Below are 20,751 nucleotides of genomic sequence, written 5' to 3' on the forward strand. Positions count from 1 at the left end.
GATAATGAATGGTGTAATAAGCGTCTTCTCCGTTGCTACAAAAATATATTCTTATTTTGCTGTGCCATCCTTGGCTAACATTATGACTGGGAGAAGGGGCAATACACCTTTTGCATAGCTTCTCCAGCAATCTGTTCTTTGTGTAAGGCTCTTCTACCCAATGCCAAAGAAAAACATCACAGCTGTCTGACAGCAACTGGGTCATTGAAGTTATCTTGGCTTGTGTCAAACTATGGGATAAGAACTTTAAAAGTGCATGGCTTCACATGGCATAAACAGCCATAGGGAAAGTTTGCACAACAAAGTTTCCATTCATGTGTTTTTATAAAAGAGCAACTAGTATGAGTTAAAAACAAACAAAGTGATAGGAAAACAAAAAACATTTGAGTCTGAGTGTTAACTTCTACATTGTGCCAGCCAAATGTACAGCATGTTGATATATGCTGGAGCGTTACAGATAAAAGTAGAACAATGAGACAGCAACGCTGTCAATTTTGGAGATAATTCTGTAAAGAAAAGATGGAAGTAAAGATAAGAATATCATGTTTTCAAATCTTGTACTGCACACTGGGTAATGCCACTCTTTACTGTACCACGCAGTAGCTGCCACCATTAAGTCCTAAATTAATAGTTCAGGAGAGACACGTGGGCAAACAGACAAAGTCACAAATGGCAGCCACTGCACGGGAGTGAAGTTCCCACCAATTGAGCAGACTAGGAATGCAGGCCTGGGACTTCCCTATTAATGGAAAACAGCAACTTATTTCATTACCAAAGTTTCGGTTTTACATTCAACTTTCTTCAGAAAAGTTAAATGTAAAGCTGAAATGTGGAGGTTTAAATAAACTGATGTTTTATTAAGTCATCACAACCTGCATTCATTTCTACACATAATTTTAGAATACTATAACACACTATAAACATTATACGGGTGTATACAGATCCATCATATATATAGCACCCGCATTATAACGTGGAGCCAGAGTGCATGAATTATATATATATATATATATATATATATATGCGCACACACACAAAAAAATAAGTTTTTGCCACGTTGCAGTGTATGAAACAAAATGTGTCTGTAGATTGTAGCACATCATTAAGAGAACAACAATACTAAATATATTCTTTAATACAACTTCTCCTGGATAATAAAGAAAATGTAGTAACAAGTATAGCAATCAATACCAAAGTGGGAGTACAGCATTTATGATGGGGATTACACATAACACATCAAATACTCACCTACTTTTTATGGATATTGCCTTTATCATTTCAAGTTGGCAACGATCCACACATATATATCTATATATTTATATGTTTTTTTCTTAGCTAAGGTGAATGTATAATACAGCAGTACTTACACCGTCTGGTGAAATATTTAGAATGCTATGTACACAAAATATGAGTTTGGCTCAAAGTTTAATTTACACATACAATAATTATCATGGCTTATTTTATTTCTTCTGCAGACATTGCATTGTTATTTTTTTGTATTTTTTATTTTTACTCTGAAAGCAAAAAACTATAAAAACTAAGATATAACATGTTAAATCTATACTCTACAAAAAAAAAAGCTTAAACGTACAGCTTTGGTTTATATAAATAATTCATTGCAGAACGTGTTCAAAAGTATATAACTTTTTTATATATATATAGTCATTAATTCATAAGGGTATTTTTTCCAATAATAGAAAATATACACAAGCTAAAATTGGTTCTCTCTCTGTTTCTCAAGGTATGAATTTAAAAAGAAATGTTCTCAAACATATTCCAATTATAACTTAATATATTACTTTTTAATGCCTTGCATCAAGGCATATAGCTCTTTTTAAAATCTAATTTTATTTAAATTCTCATGCTTTTTCCCCAGGTTTAAATCACATTTTAAGTCAAATCTCACTCCTCTGACCTGATACAATTTTTTTGTTTGTTTGTTACACGTGCAAAAATAGATCATGTGGCGTCAGCCCTTTATGTACTTATTTTGCAAGAGGGATCTGTGTGTAGTTGATTCAAATATGATCGTGTACAATATTGCTTTCAAAGTTTCCAGCTTCCTGCCTTTTTTTTTTTTTTTTTTTTTACAAGTCCTAAAAAACAATGACTTTCACAATCAGCTTCCTGAAGGAGGAATAGCCCACTGCTATGGAGGCTTCTCTGGCAGTGAAAGTGTTACGAACCCCCCAAGGCATGCAGGCAGTGTGTGGGGCATTGCAAAAAAAAAAAAAAAAATAAAAAACCAGCAGGTGTTACAATTCGCCAACTTTCTCACTGCCCTTCTTCTAAGATAATATAAAAAAAATCCCTTGCTATTGATAATATGCATAATGCATGTCTTTTTCTCCAAACGTGTTATTAAAAAGTCCACGTAAGTGCCACATCACAGAGGACATTTGTATGTCTGTGTACAGTCATTGCAGCAGGTACCTGATTAATGTGTGTATTACACAAGAGCACGTACACACATACACACACGTAACCAGTGGACTTGTGTGCGAGACATATCTATATATTTATATATGTATACTGATTTTGCATCCTTGTTAAATGTCTAAGATAAGCTGGGGGGGTGCTCTTTGCAGCAAGGGTAGGATTTATGTCACCCAAGCGTCCATACGCATGCGTTTCATAGAGGGACTGTCCCTGTCTTCATTGTTGGGGTTTCTCCCCAGGCCAACAGGTGAGTGGAAATCATTCCGGACGTCTTCTCGGTCGCTGCCGTCATAAGAACTGCTTGAACTACTTATGCTGTCAACGGGCGATCGGCCCATTTCAGGACGAGGTTGATGATGGTGTTGCTGTTGTGGCGGCTGTTGGGGGAATCCAGAAGTGACTCTGTCACGTGGAGGGGAAATTGGCTCAGATTTTATGTTGATGTTTTGGTTGGTACTGATAGACAAGTTTGAACCCTGAGATAACTGCCCACCAGACCTGTTAAAAAATATAAATAAAATACATGCTGCATTATGAAGAGGTATGATTAAAGAAGACCTAGTTATGAGTTAAATAACCTAGTTATGTGTTGCCCCAGAATGTGTGGCATTAGCTCAATTTTGTACATTTTTGGCATGTACCAATTCCAACTTTGCCAAACAGATTTGTGACAGGGACACAAAGCTACTGCATAAGTGTTCACACAGTTGTAAAGGTTGGCAAACTTACTTACCCTTAAAACTTTCTACTACATCCTTACATAATCTTACACCAGAAAACTTTTGAATGTGCCATTTTGTAGAGGGATATATACACATATACTTACACAAGAGAACTGAGGGTAGCTTGTCCTATGTGATGCTGCTGCCAAGCAGACACCTGTCCTAAAGGCAGTAATCCTGGGGAGTTAAACCCTTGTAGAACAGACAGTTCCGCACTGGTCAGAGGGTAATCTGTAGAACAGAGACAAACAATTTATATTAATAAAAGTTGTGAAAAACATTACTTGGGCAAAAGAATGTCAGCAATTGTATATAATCTGGGATCCATCGCAATACACTTTAATAATCCATTTGGTTGTTAATGATCAACTTTCAACACATTTAGTCATGTTGGATGAACACAATCCCACTCAGATTCACTTACAGTACCTTAGCTCAGATTCACTTATAGTAGGTCCCCCCCTGCCGTCTTCGGAGCAGAGGCAGAGCCTGACCCAGCGCATGAATCAGGTAAGTGACAGAAAGGTTTTTAACTCCTTCAGTACCACTGGTTACGACCGAGCGGGAGTGAAGCACTACAGTGCTAGGAAAACCACTTTGGCCCCTTCATTTGATTAGGTAGATATTACACACAATCATGTCCATGTTTTACAGTAAATATGATAATCAGAGCTATAAGCACTGATATACAAGGAGAACGGCAACATGCTGTACCTGGGCAGGCTCTAAGATACAAGATACTTTTACTATTACAACCAGAAAAGACATCAGAGTCTATTACCCAATTCGACACATAATGAGATGATAGATAATTAAATGTAGCCTTCCTAGGGTTTGGATATTTACTTACCTGTATTGTAGGCAGTAGGCATTGCAGAGTACACCAGGCCCTGTGGAGCTAAACTGGGAGTTGTTACTGAGACAACTGGTGTAGCAAGAGATTGTGTAGACTGAGAGCTGATTATCCTTTGGGTATTCTAAGAAGAAATAAGAGGGAATGATTGGCTAATATACGACACACATGGTTTTATTTAGAGCAGCCAAATACTGAAACACTATGCAAATTATTGGTAACGGGCAACAACCTGCACAAACATTTCAAGAACTCCTGAGTGACCAGTATGGCAGTAAATTATCGATTATTTGCACTGTGCCCAATCCAATGTGGCATAAATTATTTATATGAGGGAATCACACATTAAATTTAAGCCAAGTAAGAGTAAGACAGACTGTCACACATCTGTCAAGAAGAATTTTAACCCCTTAAGGACACATGACGTGTGTGACATGTCATGATTCCCTTTTATTCCAGAAGTTTGGTCCTTAAGGGGTTAAACATATTTTTTTATTTTTTTTAGTACAGTTCTGTAACCACAGGAGGGCAGACTTGCTTTGCTAATTAGCAAGCATTTCTTCTGGCCTCTCAAAAGTCTAAAAACAGATTTGCAACCGATTGTCAAATGAAAGAAATATAAATGCAGTCTATCTTCAAATGAGAAAAGTAAAAAATAATAGCAAACTACAGCTTATTCCTAAATCCGTTACATACAAAATAAAGAATTGTTAGGAATTCAAAGTGAATTTCAGTAGTAGCTGAACTGAAAATAAAATATTGAAGTCAGCCAAATTATATATGTAATTATATTTGCAGGACATTTGCATGGCAGCTGCATTTACATTTAATCACACTGTTTTTAAATACAATTCTGGAGATAAACCCACTTTAAGCAAACAGTAGCAACAAGAATACATTTCAAAGGAGCAGATGGATACATCATGTACCAATACAAGCCTTAAACTGGTGCAATAGATGTGAGAATAATGAAATCACAATCACAAGACAGCAAATCAATAGATTTCAGGTACAAAAGGAGGTCACTTGGGCCCCATCATATATAGAAATCATTTTGAGGTTTCTTTGTTATAAAAGGCATTTTGAGAAGGATTTTTCAGTGTGGTGCAAGAACCATACAAAGCTGGATTTTGTGGTGTTTTTTTGTTGTTGTATATAATACAATAGTAAATGTTTAAAATCCAGATTTTTTTAAATTGCATTTTAAAACTTTTCCAGAATCTGTCTACACTACTGTTCTCTACAATTCAAAAATTCTGTACACTTTTAAACGTGAATCCTTGGATCGAAAACTAGGAGGGCAAAATAATGGTTTACTCATCTACCTATCTGAGCATTAACTGCAATGATGTGAACATTTGTGAAACCCGCACCTCTCTGAGTGAAGAAAAACAAACATTCACAAACACGGATATATTATCTCAGTTTCTGTTACCTGTGACACCACCCTGATAAATCTCTCAAAGTATAATAGTACAGTTCAGAGGCCAAGAATAAATCGCCAGAATTGTGAGAATGTAAAACTATATATCAAGCCTGCAGCTCAGAGTACTGGAAGATCCTTTGTATTAATAGTCACATCAAACCATGCACCACGCCACAGTATATAGGCACAACACATCATGCTGCTATGCCACATGCACCTCATCACAGACTAATCTATCTGTGAGCATTAATGGGGAATATCAGTTTCTGCTATCCAGAAGCCATCACTACGATCTGTATTACAAGAGTAAATGGAAAACAGCCAGCAGATTAGGCTTATCAATATTATCAATATTTTCAAAGTACAGATCTTCTTCTGCAATAATAACGCATTCATTAATGTTGAGATGCTGTGAATTATGGTCTGTCTCTCTGTACACCGCAGGTTAGAGTTTTAATGTTCGAGTGAAACGTTGGATTATTCTAAGCACTGTCAAGGAATGACCTCACCAAGGATGATGTAATCTCTCCGAAAGAAAACAAAAATACTACTGTGCCTCGTACCGACAATCACCTGAAGTGTGATGAAGGGATGGGGGGGTTGGGGGACAATGCAAAGTGGCCAGAAATGTTCACCTAAATGTTTCCTTTAAAGGCACAAAGCAATCACGTGCATTTAATATTCCATAGTATTGGCAATTAATATTTTTGTGACATAATATTTTAAAGGAAACATTTATACTAATCTTAAAATTATTTTCCCCATGCACACACTTAACTTACCAAATCCAATTCATCTTCTTCCGTCTGTATGTAAATGAGGAAAAGCACAGTTACAGACTATATACCGCATACGTTGTTTTCTAGTTCTTGTGCGAGTGATATTTGCAAGTTTTAAAGAACAGGCAAGCCAATTGCTTTATCCACTGACCGTTTTGCTTTGTTTATTTTGAGCAAAATTAAACTCTTTTTCTTGGGTTTTCTTGCCTCGTCATGAATAACTCCAGCTAATGCTTGCCCATTAGGGACAACTAATGCTTGGAAAATCTGACAGCTAAAGAAAAACCCACTGTATATTTACATTAAAAAAAATTCAAAATATTAATTCGCCTGTGCTCTGACTATTCTATTAACAACAAATAAAGATATATAACTCTGCTAGTTTAAAATCTCTCTGATTGTATTCATCAAATAAACAGTAACTGTATATTTCAGGAAAGTAACCCTCAAGAATACAAAGCTTCCAGAACTTCGAGACAATTCGGTTTTGCAAATTGGAAGATACTGACACAACCAGGACTGTGATAAAGAGATCCTGTCCCAGTGTTATCAGCTTATCACTGCTATAAATAAAAATGGGACAAATAATCTTTGCATCATGACACCACGATCAGCTTTCGAGATTATGATGCTTATTCTTCCCCTTTAAAGCCTGGTTTGGGAACCAGGTGAAAATAAATACTTAGGATAGGCGTTTTGAGTAATAGAAACAGAATTTGGCTGTAAATCATTCCAGTTTGGTCAACTAGCCAGGGATTTTACTATCTGTGCCCTCAGTTATAATTATTAAATCCATGAATCCATGTATTTCATGTCCCATTGCATTTTTAATGTTATCAGAAGACTGCAAGAATGACCTTAGTTTACTAGCTATAATCACTTCAATGAATTAAGCATCGAAGGGGACACAGAATTAAAACGTACCAAAGGGGACATCATGCCTTTACTGGACGGGGGTATGACTACACGTAGATCTGGCTTCCGGCTGTTCATCCCTAGGTTGCCCCCTGGTGGAGGTGGAGACTTTGTGGGCATCACTTTTCCCATTCCATTACCGCCAGTTGGCCCCAGTAGGCTAGGAGAAGCACGAGGGTTCACAAACCCATTACCTGCTTTAGAAAAGAGAAGAAAAAAAAAAAAAAAAGATGTCTTCAGTTAAGAGTGCTTTCATATGCAATTTGATTGAAAATGATTTAATGAGATTTGAAGATAAAAATTATGTAATCAAAAACATTAAAAATGATAAATAAACATAGCATAAAGCAGTATTCTCTAATTTAATGTGTCAATATGAAAGAAAAGACCATATATATATATATAAAACGCCTATATATATATATATATATATATATATATATATATATATATATATATATATATATATATAGTGCTATGAGTGCAGAAATCACCATGCAAACCAGTGGAGCCAGCAGGAAGACATTGCTAACACATCCCTTTTATATGTTTGCACCACTTTTCAGAACATACACGCTTTATACAGGGACGGATTTACATAATGAGTACCTGTAGGCACAGAATTCTAAAGCACCCTCCAATCCCCCCATTCAAACAAATAAAATACTTAGAGTGTGTGTGTGTATATGTTTGTGGAGTGTGTGTAAATGTCTTGGTAGTAGCATTATATGCAGTAGTGTGTGTGTATAGTCTGGTTTGAAGCAGTATAGTATGTATATATGCAGTAATGTGTGTGTGTGTGTGTGTGTATAGTCTGGATTGTACTATGTGTAGCAGTACGTGTGTCTGCCATTTCTAAGTTGGCCATTCTGGCCCCAGTCTTCCTCTCCTTTCTCCTGGCCAGTTATCTCCCCTCTCGCTCCAGGGGATTGCGGTGTTCTGTGTCAATGTCAGAGCCATGCACAGATCAGGGTCCCATAGACTGAATACAGTCACCCCAGAGTTCTGCAGCTACTGTTCATGGCAGCAAGCAGCAGACTAAGTAGGAGGTGGGGGTGTGGCTTTTAACAGGCAGATTAGGTGTTCCCTATAAAGCAGGTGCATTCTCGGTCTAATGGAAAACTAAGCCAAACTTTATAAAAATAAAAAACAAGCAAATGCAAAACAGTTTGTAAGGGTAATTTGCCCAGGACACAACTAAAATGATTTCCAGGCACCAGTCTGGCAAAATACAAAGTCTCCAGTCCCCGAAGCTCTGTGATTTGACCTAGCCATGATAGAGAGAGAAGTATATCATATATCAGTTCCTTGCTTCACTCCTAGTCTAGTCATTTCCTGTTAGCAGAGAGGACATTGCATTCTATATCTGTCCAAAGAACTATCTGTGATCTTCCTAAGGCTGTCACAAACAGCTCCTCCTGCAGCCATGAGCAGAATATCAGTTCCAAGCACTCACTTCTGAAGCTAATGTCTGAATCCAACTTGCTGCCATAACATGAGGCAATTTTTCAACACACCTCGTTTGTGTATGTTACAAGCTATTTGAGCTTTGATCCTTGAATGGCAGTAGTTGGCAAAGAACAATGGTGCCATACCCTCATTTCAAATTGTCCTACCCAGTATCACATTAAAGAGAGGAATATAAAATATCAACAGTCAAGATGAATATATACACACACACCCACGCTGAAATTTAAAAATTGCAACAGGCAAGAAGAATACACACACGCTGAAATCTTCAGTTCTATAAGATGATCACTTCCCCTCCTAATTATACAAAACACGATTAGTTAACAGTTAGTATTAAAAAGTGAAATTTTTTCTAACAGTTCCTTGAAAGGAAAAACAGAGAAGTCAAGTTTGAAATTGCTAAGACAGGTCATGTAAGTAATACAGACTGACGTAAGAGTCTGCTTGTTTTCCAAGATTTGTCTACTGTAATTTAGCAAGCGTTTGAGATGGGCTGAAGGGCAGAACATTCTATCCACAGGGTTGTTCTAAAGGGACCCGAGGTTCCTCACGACATACCAACCAGGAAGTCATGGCTTTGATTGTACATGTCAATATTAGGAGCACTTGTACTTTTTAGTTTTGTGCCTTTTTAACTACTATAGATATTGTCTGCAATATTTTTGCATTATTAATTTCTTTCCACGTGTACTCGCCTCTCTACTAAGTAAAATTGTGGGCTATTCTCATAGTGTTATCCTGACACTACGATTACAATGACATACTCATACAAGTACTGAGAAATAGCAGTACATTAATTCATATAGTGCTTATTACCCATTCAGTTTACACTACACTTGTTTTCTTTAATCATCATCATTTATATATAAGTTCTGCATTCTACAGAATGGGTGAGGGACAAAAAAACCCTAGTGTTGTATAACAATGACGGCAATGTAACTCCTCCTATCACTTGTTACTGCTCTGACTACTGCTGTGACAGTGATATTTTCACTATTAGAAAATAAATATGAACATTCTAATGCAACATGCTTTGAACAAAAGACAAACCTAGCTTATCTACATATCTAAACTATAGGTTGTAAAATTACACCTGACACTTTTAAACCACATTCCTGCTGGGCTTCACTTTCTTCGCCCTTCACACTCACAGCTCTAATGCCTCAGAAACCACCAGTAGAAACATTATTAAACATGAGATTTGATTACTCCATACAACACAAATCATCACTTGGTATTTTCACACCCACAATCCTTACTGCCCACAAGCCAATAGCAGTGATTTCTGCTTTATTTGTTCATTCTTAGTACTAGAAACAATCACAATGCTAATCCATGCTCTGCCAATATCACATCTGGATTACCTGGCCTTCATTGCCTCAAACTATCCTTATTCACTCTACAATTAATTAATCTTCTAGAGCCAGGGGTGCCAATAGGTAGATCCCCAACTATCATGATGCTTTGCATGCTTTTAGGATGACAAAGCATCATGGAAGCTGCAGTATTAACACATCTGGGGATCTACCTTTTGGGCACCTCTGTTCTAGACTATTACCTCACTAATCATTCATCATCTGCTTCCCCACTGGCTCCCTAGCAGATCCATAATAAAATGCAAAATCGTAAAGGTACACTAAGCACCAAAGCAACTTTAGTTTAATGATGTGGTTATGGTGTATAGACCATGCCCATTAGGAAAGGACCAATATAGCATTTGGAATGGAAACTGGTATACCTAATGCTATCATGCCTCAGTCCTTATTTAGATAGAGGTCTCCCCTTTCTCAAATAAAATTTGTCTTACATAAAGGGATTCTATAGTGTTAGGAATAGAAACCGGTATTCCTAACACTATAATGCCCCCCACCCTCCCATGGAACATAAAGGATTAAAAACTCTTTATTTACCCAACTTCAGCACCGATGTCCCTCATCGATGGGTCGGCACTATCCTATTGGGATTTTACGGACGCTGGATGTCCTCATGCAGAGCGTGAGTACATCCAGCGTTATTTAGAGAACCTGGAGTCCGGTAAACTCCCAGAAGCGCCTTTAGTGGCTGTCTTCATACTGCAATGTAAACATTGCAGTTTCTCTAAAACTGTAATGTTTTACATTGCAGTACTAGGGGGACAGGGACAGTACACCCAGACTACTTCAATGAGATGAAATTGTTTGGATGCCTATAGTGTCTCTTTAAGTTTTTTTTTTTTTTTTCAATTCTTTATTTTTGGTTTGACAGTTACATAGTAATACATATGCTTAGTTTGGCTTACGCAGAAGCCCATTGTTTCCGTCATGGTAACCGTCCATTTTTTTTTTTTTTGTAATTAAATAATACAATAATGTAACAAATAACATAAACTAATTAACATGTGTCACATAGTTGCGCATTACAGGGTTGTTTGGCTCAGCATTAGTATCTATACCATTGGTTTTGCCAGTTGAGAGTTAGGTCCCCTAAATCATGTGTCAAACTGTTCCCATGGTTCCCATACTTTTCGGTAGGTAGATGAGGTGTTTCGCACCTGGGCCGTCAACCTGTCCATTAGACAGTTATCTCTAATTTTCGTCTGTACAAGCGTGATAGGTGGGGTGTCTGTTTTGTTCCAATGTTGTGCTAACGCCCTGCGGGCTGCCAGATTTAGTGAGTTTAGTAATTTCTGACTGTGTTTGTCTAACCCCTCAGTCGGTCTGGACAGGAGGCAAGCCCATGGGTCTGCAGTCAGAGGTCTCTGCAATATGCGTGAGTTTTGGTCTGTCACCTCCTTCCAGTATATCCTAACCTTGGGGCATTCCCACCACATGTGGATGTAAGTGCCTTTTTCTCCACATAGTCTCCAGCATGTGTCTGATGGGCTCAGGCCCATATGGCATTGTTTTGTCGGGGTGGTGTACCACCTGAATAGGATTTTGTACATTTGTTCCTGTAAGGTGGTGCATATTGAGATCTTGGAACTTGCGTCCCATATGTCTCGCCACTCTTCCCCCTCTAGCTTTTCTCCCAAATCCGTTTCCCATCTGTCCGTGTAGGTTAATGTACCCCATTCTCCTGATTCCTCCCCTATATGGTTATACAGTGTTGTTATCATTTTCGTGGGCATGTGTTCCCTAAGGCACATGCTCTCGAAAAAGGTTTTGCGTTTGCGTATTGCTGTTCTGACTTCTGTTGTTTGTGCAAAGTCTCTGATTTGGATGTATCTGAAGAAGTCGTGGTTTGTCAGGGGTGCTAGAGTTTTTAGCTGATCAAAGGTGATTACCTGGTTGTCTTGGTACAGGTGAGCGTATCGGTGTGTCCCTGTGTTTTTAATTCCTAGGAAAGCTTCTGTACAGAGTCCTGGTGGGAACGCTCTGTTACGTAGTATCGGTGTCATGGGGGAGGGGTTGTTCATGAGTTGGTATTTCATGGCTGTTTTGTCCCATATGTCTATAGAGTTTAGAATTGCTGGGCAGGTGGTTCTGAGGATTACCCTGTGGTTTTTAGGGGTCCATATGAGTAGTTGTGGTGGGTCTTTGCCCATGAGGGTGGTTTCGATATCTACCCATTGATGTTGTCCTTCAGGGCTGTGCCAATGCGCTATTTGCGCTGTCTGTGCTGCTAGATAGTAGTGGTGTAAGTGAGGTAGTCCTAGGCCCCCCCTCCACTTTGGATTGTATAGTACCGCTCTGGCTATCCGGGGTCTCTTTCCCTGCCATATAAATTCGTCTATTGCTTTTTGGATGTCGGCTATATCCTTTTTTGTGACTTTAACGGGTAATGCTTGAAATAGGAAAAGGAGTCTGGGCAGGACATTCATCTTTATGGAGTGCAATCTCCCTATCCAAGAGATTGGTTTGTCCGACCAGTTCTCCAGATCTTTCTTCAGTTTGTGTATTAGTGTTGTGTAGTTTTGCCTGTACAGCATAGAGTAGTTGTTTGTTAACTGTATCCCTAGGTACGTGAATTGTTCTTTAGCTAGTTTAATTTTGTATGTGTTGGTTAGATGAGTGTTGTCCTCATCAGTGACATGGAAGGAGAGAGCCACCGATTTGGTGAGGTTTACCCTGTATCCCGACACCTCGCCGTACTCCAGTAGGAGCGTATGCAGGTGTGCCAGCGACTGTTTTGGTTCGGACAGCGTGAGCAGAACATCGTCTGCGTACGCCGCCACTTTGTATTGTTGTGTTCCTATTTGTATCCCCTTGATGTTAGGGTTATTTCTGATGGCTTGCAGCATGGGTTCTAACACCATCGCGAAGAGGAGCGGGGACAGGGGGCAGCCCTGTCTCGTTCCATTACTTACACTGAAAGGTGTTTTTTGGGCACCGGTTATAAGTGTTTGGGCTTGTATGTCCGTGTAGAGTGCTTTGATAGCTGTTATGTATTTTTCTGGGAATCCCTGCTTTTCCATGAGTCGGAACATAAAGGGCCACTGTACCCTGTCAAAGGCCTTCTCTGCGTCCAGTGACAGGGCCAGTGATGGGGATTTGGTCTGTCCCATGTGCCATAGCAAGTCTACCCCTCTACGGGTATTTTCGTATAACTGTCTGCCCGGGATAAAACCCACTTGGCCTGAGTGTATTAGTTTAGGCAATAGTGAAGTTAGTCTTGTCGCCAGAATTTTTGCGAATATCTTTAAATCCGTGTTGATAAGGGAGATTGGTCTATAGTTGGCGGTCTGAGTGGTGTCTTTGTTGGGTTTTGGCAGCAGTACTATGTTTGCTGTGGCCATGTCTCGGTCTGGGGCTCCTCCGGTCATAAAATGATTATATAGTTTGGTCAGTTGTGGGATCAGTTCTGTTTTAAATGCTTTGTAGTATTGGATATCATAGCCGTCAGGGCCTGGGGCTTTGTTGCCTTTGAGTATTGAGATCGCTGCTGCGATTTCCTCTGGCGCGATCGGTTCGTTTAAGAGGTCGGCTTCTCCCTCTGTTACTGTGGGCAGATCCGAGTGGTTAAGGAAGGTCTCTATGTTTTTTAAGTGTTGGTGGAGTTCGCTGTCGCTGTGGGGGGAGTGGTTGTATAAGTGACTGAAGTAGTTAGTGAACTCTTTATTGATATCTTCAGGTGTGCTAGCTATAGTGTTTGTATGTGTTTTTATGGTCGTGATTGGTCGAAATCCGGGCCTGGGTTTCAGGGTCCTGGCCAATAATGTGTCCATTTTGCCTGCTTTTTCATAGAAAAAGCGTTTAGACCACGTAAGGGCTTTGGAGATCTCGCCTATGGACAGTTCTTTCAGGGCATGTCTAAGGTCTTGTAGTGATTGGAAGTTATCTGCGGTGGGGTCCTGTTTATGTCTAGTTTCCGCTTTCCGTAATTTAGTCTGCAGCTCGAAGAGTTGCTTCGTTTTGGTTTTCTTTTTATGGGTTGCAATTTTGATGAAGTGTCCTCGCAAGACAGCCTTGTGTGCCGCCCATAGTGGTGTTGGGCCTATATCCTCCCCCTCATTAGTGGTGAAGTAGTCTGTTATAGCTTTTTTGGTGTCATTGAGTATGGCTTCGTCTTGTAGAAGTGATGTGTTTAATTTCCATGTCCAGCTACTGTGGTGCTGTATTTTAGTCAGGGTCGCTGTTACTGCTCCGTGGTCTGACCATGTGATGTTATGTATTTCTGTTTGGCTCAATTTGGACATGCCAGCCCCGTTTAAGTATATGTTGTCTATCCTTGAATATGTGTTGTGTGGTGCTGAGTAGTATGTGTAGTCTTTTGTGTGTGGATGTTGTATGCGCCAGGCGTCTAATAGCCCTGTGTGTGTAAGAAAAGCGTTGAGCAATTTGTCTTGTCTCCCCCCCCCCTGCGCGCGAGTCATTCCTGGTTTGCTACTCCTGTCTATTGCCGGGCAGGGGACCGCGTTGAAGTCCCCCCCCATCACTAAGATGCCACCTGTGAGGTGCGTTAATAGCGTTTTCAGTGAATCCCAGTATCCTGTCTCAGGAGTGTTGGGGGCGTATATATTTACTATATGTATCCTCGTGGAGTGTATGGTGCCGGTGAGAGCTAAATATCTGCCTTCTGGATCTATATGTGCTTTGGTCAGGTTAAACGGGCATCGTTTGTGTATCAGGATGGCCACTCCTGCTTTTTTCCTCAGAGCCCTCGCTTCGTGGACTGTGGTATAGATATGGTTTTTCAAGTGTACGCGTGCCGACCTGGGTAAATGGGTTTCTTGTATTAGAGCGATATCCGCTTGTTTAGCCTTAATGTCTCTGTGTAGGGTCCTGCGTTTGTTGGGTGTGTTTAAGCCCTTGGCATTAATTGTCAGTATGTTCAGAGTCATGGTGTCAGTCGTCTGATATGCTGACCGCATGGGTATAGTCCCCAGTGAACTAGTGATGGGTGGGGTGGGTGTTGTAAAAGGTCAGTCTCTTCCGTTTGTTTCGTAACAACCTGTGACTTTGTGACATCATTCAAAACAAATAAAACGTTAACATAATAATTGAGTACATAACAATAAACAGATTTGCATATATACATTTGTACATTTTCTCTGGTCTTACAAGTCGCCAGAGTAACTGGTGAGCGCGCACCTATCTCTCGGGTGTTTCTGTTAATACCCGGGAAGGTGCGGATGCTCCTCGCATCTTTCGAGCCTTGGTGTCGTGAGCCCCGTGTTCGGTTGTTTGTCCCCCCCTCTGGTAGTTTCACCCTGTGGCCCTCTCCCCCCCCCATTCGCTCCTAACATCATCCTTCTATTGTGTGGTGTGCGTGTTTTGCCTCCTGTCGTGCAGTCCCGCTAGCAACCGGGTAGTAGTAGTTGTGGCGACAAGACCTTCCCTTCTCTCTATTTGCTCTTCCCTGGGGAGTGCCGTGTAACCTTTGCTCGTAGTGAGTGAGCGCGTGTCCCACATGCCAAATGGCCTATAGTGCCCTCCACTTTGTAGGTCGGAGTAGGGAGTGGCTCTCTGGTGTCTGTGTGTCCCCTACTCATTACTCATTACATTTACATTTGCACATACATTTTCATCCCTTTTTTTTTTTTTTTTTTTTTTTTTAAACAAATTGTACATACTTTTATTTTTTTTTTTTTTTTTCTCTCTTTGGGGTGTTAGGTCATGGGGTGATGGGCTTTGGGAGTAGGATCCCCCCCCCCCCCTTAATCTTTAAGTCCTTCCCTTCTGGGAAAAATGAGCGGTACTTAGCTGCGATACGTTGCTGCAGCCTGTACCAGATTGGTCTCAGTGTCCTCAGTTGTAAAGTTGTCGTGTCCTTTATGCCTGCTTGTGACTTAGGCGTCGGTCCAATCACTTTGGAGCGTTGAGAGTTCTGGCATCTGGTTCGTTTGCAGGTTGAGGGTCGGTGGGGGTTCTATGCGTAGGCTGCGAAGAAAGCGCTGTGGGTCGTACCCTGGCAAGAGGGTGTGAGTGGCTCCCTCTTTGAATGCCACCAGCTTGAAGGGATGGCCCCACGTGTATTTTATTGCGTGTTGTTGTAGTAGCGCCGTCAGTGGTTTCCATGCTTTTCTTCTCTGTAATGTGGTCGGTGATAAGTCCTGGTATGCAGTGATGGTTGCACCCTGGTATTGCAGGGTGTTTTGGCGTGTGTATTGCATGACCGCTTCTTTTGAGGAGTAATAGTGGAACTTGATGATAATGTCCCTTGGCGGCATCCCCTCTGCTCTTCGGGCGCGCAGTGCCCTGTGCGCCCTGTCAATCGCCCATTTATCTTTGGGGATGTCAGGTAGTAATTGGTGGAAGAATAGCTCCATCTTTGGTATTAGGGGGCCTTCGTTTTGCTCCTCCGGTACACCTCTCAGCCTAACGTTATTCCGGCGGGAACGATTTGCCAGATCTTCTATTTCCAACTCCAGGTCGGTAATTCTTTTTTCAGCGGCTTGTGAGTGGGCCACTATTTGATTGTGGGCTTGTGCAGCAGCGTCAGCTCTGGCCTCCAGTGTTGCGGTTCTGGTGCCCAGAGCGTGTATCTCTGCCGTCAGCGCTTGTGTGCTCTTGGAGATCTCCCCTGCCAGGTAGTGTCTGACTTCTGTCAGTTTGTTCAGGACGCTGGCTATGTCTGGCTGAATGGGGTTGGGTGAGTCCGGGCCCGGTGTGGCTGCCGGTGAGTGATGCGGGCTGATCTGGCGGCCATCTTGTGCGGCCTGTGAGCCTCGTGGAGAGGTAAGCATATCGGCTACTGAGACCGCGGCTTCTTTCTGCTCACCTTTTTTTCTTCGCTGCGATTTAGCTCCGGACTGCGCCCCTGACATGTTAGGGGTGATTTAGCTGGTTTTGGGGGCTCGATGCTTCTGATAGTGGATAGATTGTGCTCGGATGCTGCGGAGCTCACAGACTACACGTCCATCTTAGTCTGCGGTCCGGCCACGCCCCCTGTCTCTTTAAGTTTTTGAAGCACTAAGCTAATCTCTCGGCCTCCTGCAACGTCATCGAGGAGGTTGAGTACAATGATACTCAAAGCGATGCATTGGGAACCTTATATGTATGTATGGCAAACTGTGGGTATCCAAGTTTCCCCATAGGATAGCATGGTATTCAGTGCTTTCCTATGGGTTTCTTCATCACGTGTCCAGGTTTTATTCAGTTAGTGCCTCAGAGATGGCAATATTGCACGTCTGGAAGAAAGTAACTATAGGTGAATTCTAAAAAAAACAAACAGGACAGGACCAGTGCATTAAGACCACTTCACTGAGATGAAGTGGTTTGTGTGACTTTAGGGTCCCCTTACTAAATGTTCTTTTTATTTGTTACATTATCATCTCACGGACTGTGTAGGTTTGGCTGCATGGACCGAAACAAAACTGATCTAACTCCTAAATGTCAGAGAACTGAGCATTGAGACTGAAGGGCATGATCTTTACACCAAAACTGCTTCATTAAGCTTTGGATGTCTATAGTGTCCCTGTAAAACCAGTTCACTCAGTGCTGTTGGGCCTGAGACTGTGTGCATACCTTTGATAATAAAGTTTTTCTCATACGTGGGTTGTGGCTAAGGAGGCTTATGCATTCTGCAAAATATTTAGTTATTTTGTGCAAAAGCTACAAAGATATGAGCACAAAAACAAAAGAGCATATTAACCCCTTAAGGACCGGACTTTTTTTGCGATGTTGTACATTTGCGACCAGGCATCTTTTTGACACTTTTGTGGTGTTTGTGTTTAGCTGTAATTTTCCGCTCTCTCATTTACTGTTCCCATACAAATTATATATTGTTTTTTTCAGGACAAAAGGGGCTTTCTTTACATACCATTATTTATATAATCTCATGTAATTTAATTTTAAAAAAATGAAAAAATATGATGAAAAATTGAAAAAAATACACGTTTTTGAATTTTATGTGAAAAATCTTTTACTCATCTACAAAAGAGAATGAAAAAAACTGCTAAATAGATTCAAAATGTTGTCCTGAGTTCAAAAATACCCAGTGTTTACATGCTTTTTGCTATTTTTTTGCATGTTATAGGGCTATAAGTACAAGTAGGATATTGCGGTTTCAAAACATAAATTTTTAAAATGTATCAATAGTGACATTGTAACACTATTATCAGTCATAAATTGCTAAATAACACCCCACATGTACATATTTTTTTAAAAGTAGACAACCCAGGGTATTCAATATGGGGTATGTCCAGACTTTTTTAGTAGCCACTTAGTCGCAAACACTGGCCAAAGTTAGCGTTCATATTTGTTTGTGTGTGAAAAAAGTAAAAAACTAAATTGAACGCTAATTTTGGCCAGTGTTTGTGACTAAGTGGTTACTAAAAAAGACTGGACATACCCCATTTGCAATACCTTGGGTTGTCTTCTTTTGCAAATGGTATGCCATCATGGGGGTAATTCTCATTCCTGGGCTACCATACGCTCTCAAAGGCAACGTAACCAACCTGGCCATTTTCAATGTAAAAATATTTGACCCATATATTTGACCCTGTAACTTTCAAAAACGCTATAAAACCTGTACATGGGGGGTCCTGTTCTACTCAGGAGACTTTGCTGAACACAAATATTAGTGTTTAAAAACTGGAAAATGTATCACAACAATTATATCATCAGTAAAAGTGCTGTTTGTGTGTGAAAAATGCAAAAAAAAGTCACTTTCACTGACAATATCATCGCTGTGATATGTTTTACAGTTTTAAATCACTAATATTTGTGTTCAGCGAAGTCTCCCGAGTAAAACAGTACCCCCCATGTACAGGTTTTAGGGTGTCGTAGAACGTTACAGGGTAAAATACAGTGATAGCAAATTAAATTCTCTGTACTTTCGGCCTGGGTTGGCAGGCAGGTCCCTTAAATTGCAATCAATAAAATAACTTAATTATGTAAAAATATTACATAAATACGCACGTAGAATTTAAATATATATGCATATTTATATATTTGAAGTCTACGTGTATATTTATATAATTATTTATGTAATTTTGTATATGGACATATTTATATATACATAGATATATATACAATTTCATTCTAAGTGTATTTTGATATAAATATATATATATTAATATCAAAATACAGTTAGAATAAAATTTCGTATAGATATATAATTTTTTAAAATTTTTATTATTATTTTTAATTTTTTTAATTTAATTTAAATTATTTATTATTCGTATTTTATAATAATATATATATACAATATATATAGTTATTATATATATTATATATATACGTGTGTAAATTAATTATAAGTGTATTTTTATATTAATATATGTACATATTAATATAAAAATACACTTAGCATGACATTATATATATGATATATAGACATATATTATATAGGTATAATATATGTCTATATATCATATATATACACATATATAATAATATTTTTTTTTATTAACTATAACGGGGGAACGACGGCGATCGGGTAAGTACATTGGACGGTTAGGACGGTTCAGGACCATCACCGGTCGGCAACGCAAAAATGCCGATGACGGTCCTGAACCGTCCTCCGTCCTTAAGGGGTTAATGAAATTTCTCAAATGCACTAAAACCCTTTACGTATCTATTTAACAAGTCAGATAAACAAGTAAAAATTTCACAGTGTATTTCAAGAAATACCTTTCAATAGCATCAAGAGTAAAGGACAATTAACCAAAATTTCACTCAATAAATATGTTTCCAGAAGAACCACTTTCTTAACGTTCACACAAATGTACAATGTAATCGGTACATTGCTAATGTTATAACATTACTTTTTATATCCCAACCCCTTACCATTTTTCCAACAAATGAATCTGTCTATCTTTCATAATAGCATATCTACAAGGTTATTCACTAAAGGTAGAACTCAAATAGAAGGCTAGATCAGCGGTTCCCAAACTTTTAGCGGGCCGCAAAATGTTTTCCCAGTGCTGTGATCTTATGATCATAGCACCGGGAACTGTGCCTCCCTCTGCCCAGCCGGATCTGCAGGACCAGAGAGGAGGGAGAGAGGACCCAGAGGAGCTCTAACCTGCAGCTCCGCCGGGTTCTCCTATCGCGAGCTCTGAGCGTTGCCGCGGTTACCACGGCAATGCTCCAAATCTTGCAAGAGTGAACTCTAGCAGCTCCTTAGGCTGCTAGAGTTCACTCTCACCACTGGGACCACCATGGCTTCCCCACTGGACCACCAGGGACTGCAGGAAATGTCCCCCCTACCAGGCAAAGGTAATAAGGGAGGGCGGATATGAAAATTATTAAAAAAAAAAAAACATTATATATTTATGAATTTGCCCTCCCACCTCCACACAAACACTGCTCCTCCCCATACATACAATTACCCCCCTATATACACAAACACTGACCCCCCCACACACAAAGTGCTGTAATGGTTATTGTGCCTGGATTGTTTCTTTAAATAATTTACCATTGCCCCTCCCAAGATTAGGTTCTGAACTGCAAGCATTTCTGCCGAACAGGGGCCCAGTACATGCCGCTGCGCTGTACATATATACAACCTAGAAATATTTTTGACTTGAGGCGCCTTTGAAAAATATTAAAATATTTAGAGTGCTTTGAACCTAAAAGGTTTGGGAACCACTGGTCTAAAGTACCAAACTAAAAGCACAGCTGGCGTACAACATTTTTCCAATTTGTACTTAAAATTTGAACATCATAATCCTCATAGTATATCTAAATCAGTAAAGTAATTAATATATCTTCTTAAAATACATTGTAAATCGAAAGTTAAATGGCTAAAATAATTTTACATTGTTCGATAAATTGGGTGGCA

At 39.8% G+C, this 20,751-nt stretch overlaps 1 protein-coding gene across 16 annotated transcripts in view; it reads right to left on the reverse strand.

Annotated features, from left to right (window-relative positions):
- Positions 1 to 1,628: 1,628 nt before the first annotated feature.
- MEF2A (myocyte enhancer factor 2A) overlaps positions 1,629 to 20,751 on the reverse strand; it is a 142,041-nt gene continuing 122,918 nt past the window's right edge. For 7 of the 16 annotated variants that reach the window (XM_063448847.1, XM_063448843.1, XM_063448835.1 and 4 more), the window contains 5 exons: positions 7,144 to 7,331; positions 6,223 to 6,246; positions 4,012 to 4,138; positions 3,266 to 3,392; positions 1,629 to 2,937 (listed from right to left, as the gene is read on the reverse strand). In XM_063448847.1, the coding sequence (XP_063304917.1) occupies positions 2,601 to 2,937; positions 3,266 to 3,392; positions 4,012 to 4,138; positions 6,223 to 6,246; positions 7,144 to 7,331 (803 nt within the window). In that variant the 3' untranslated portion in view covers positions 1,629 to 2,600. The remainder of the gene's footprint in view (positions 2,938 to 3,265; positions 3,393 to 4,011; positions 4,139 to 6,222; positions 6,247 to 7,143; positions 7,332 to 20,751) is intronic. The other 9 variants (XM_063448848.1, XM_063448844.1, XM_063448839.1 and 6 more) reach the window with 3 other exon arrangements.

The sequence above is a fragment of the Pelobates fuscus genome, chromosome 3 (genome assembly GCF_036172605.1).
Source record: "Pelobates fuscus isolate aPelFus1 chromosome 3, aPelFus1.pri, whole genome shotgun sequence".
In the NCBI taxonomy this organism is placed as follows: Eukaryota; Metazoa; Chordata; class Amphibia; order Anura; family Pelobatidae; genus Pelobates; species Pelobates fuscus.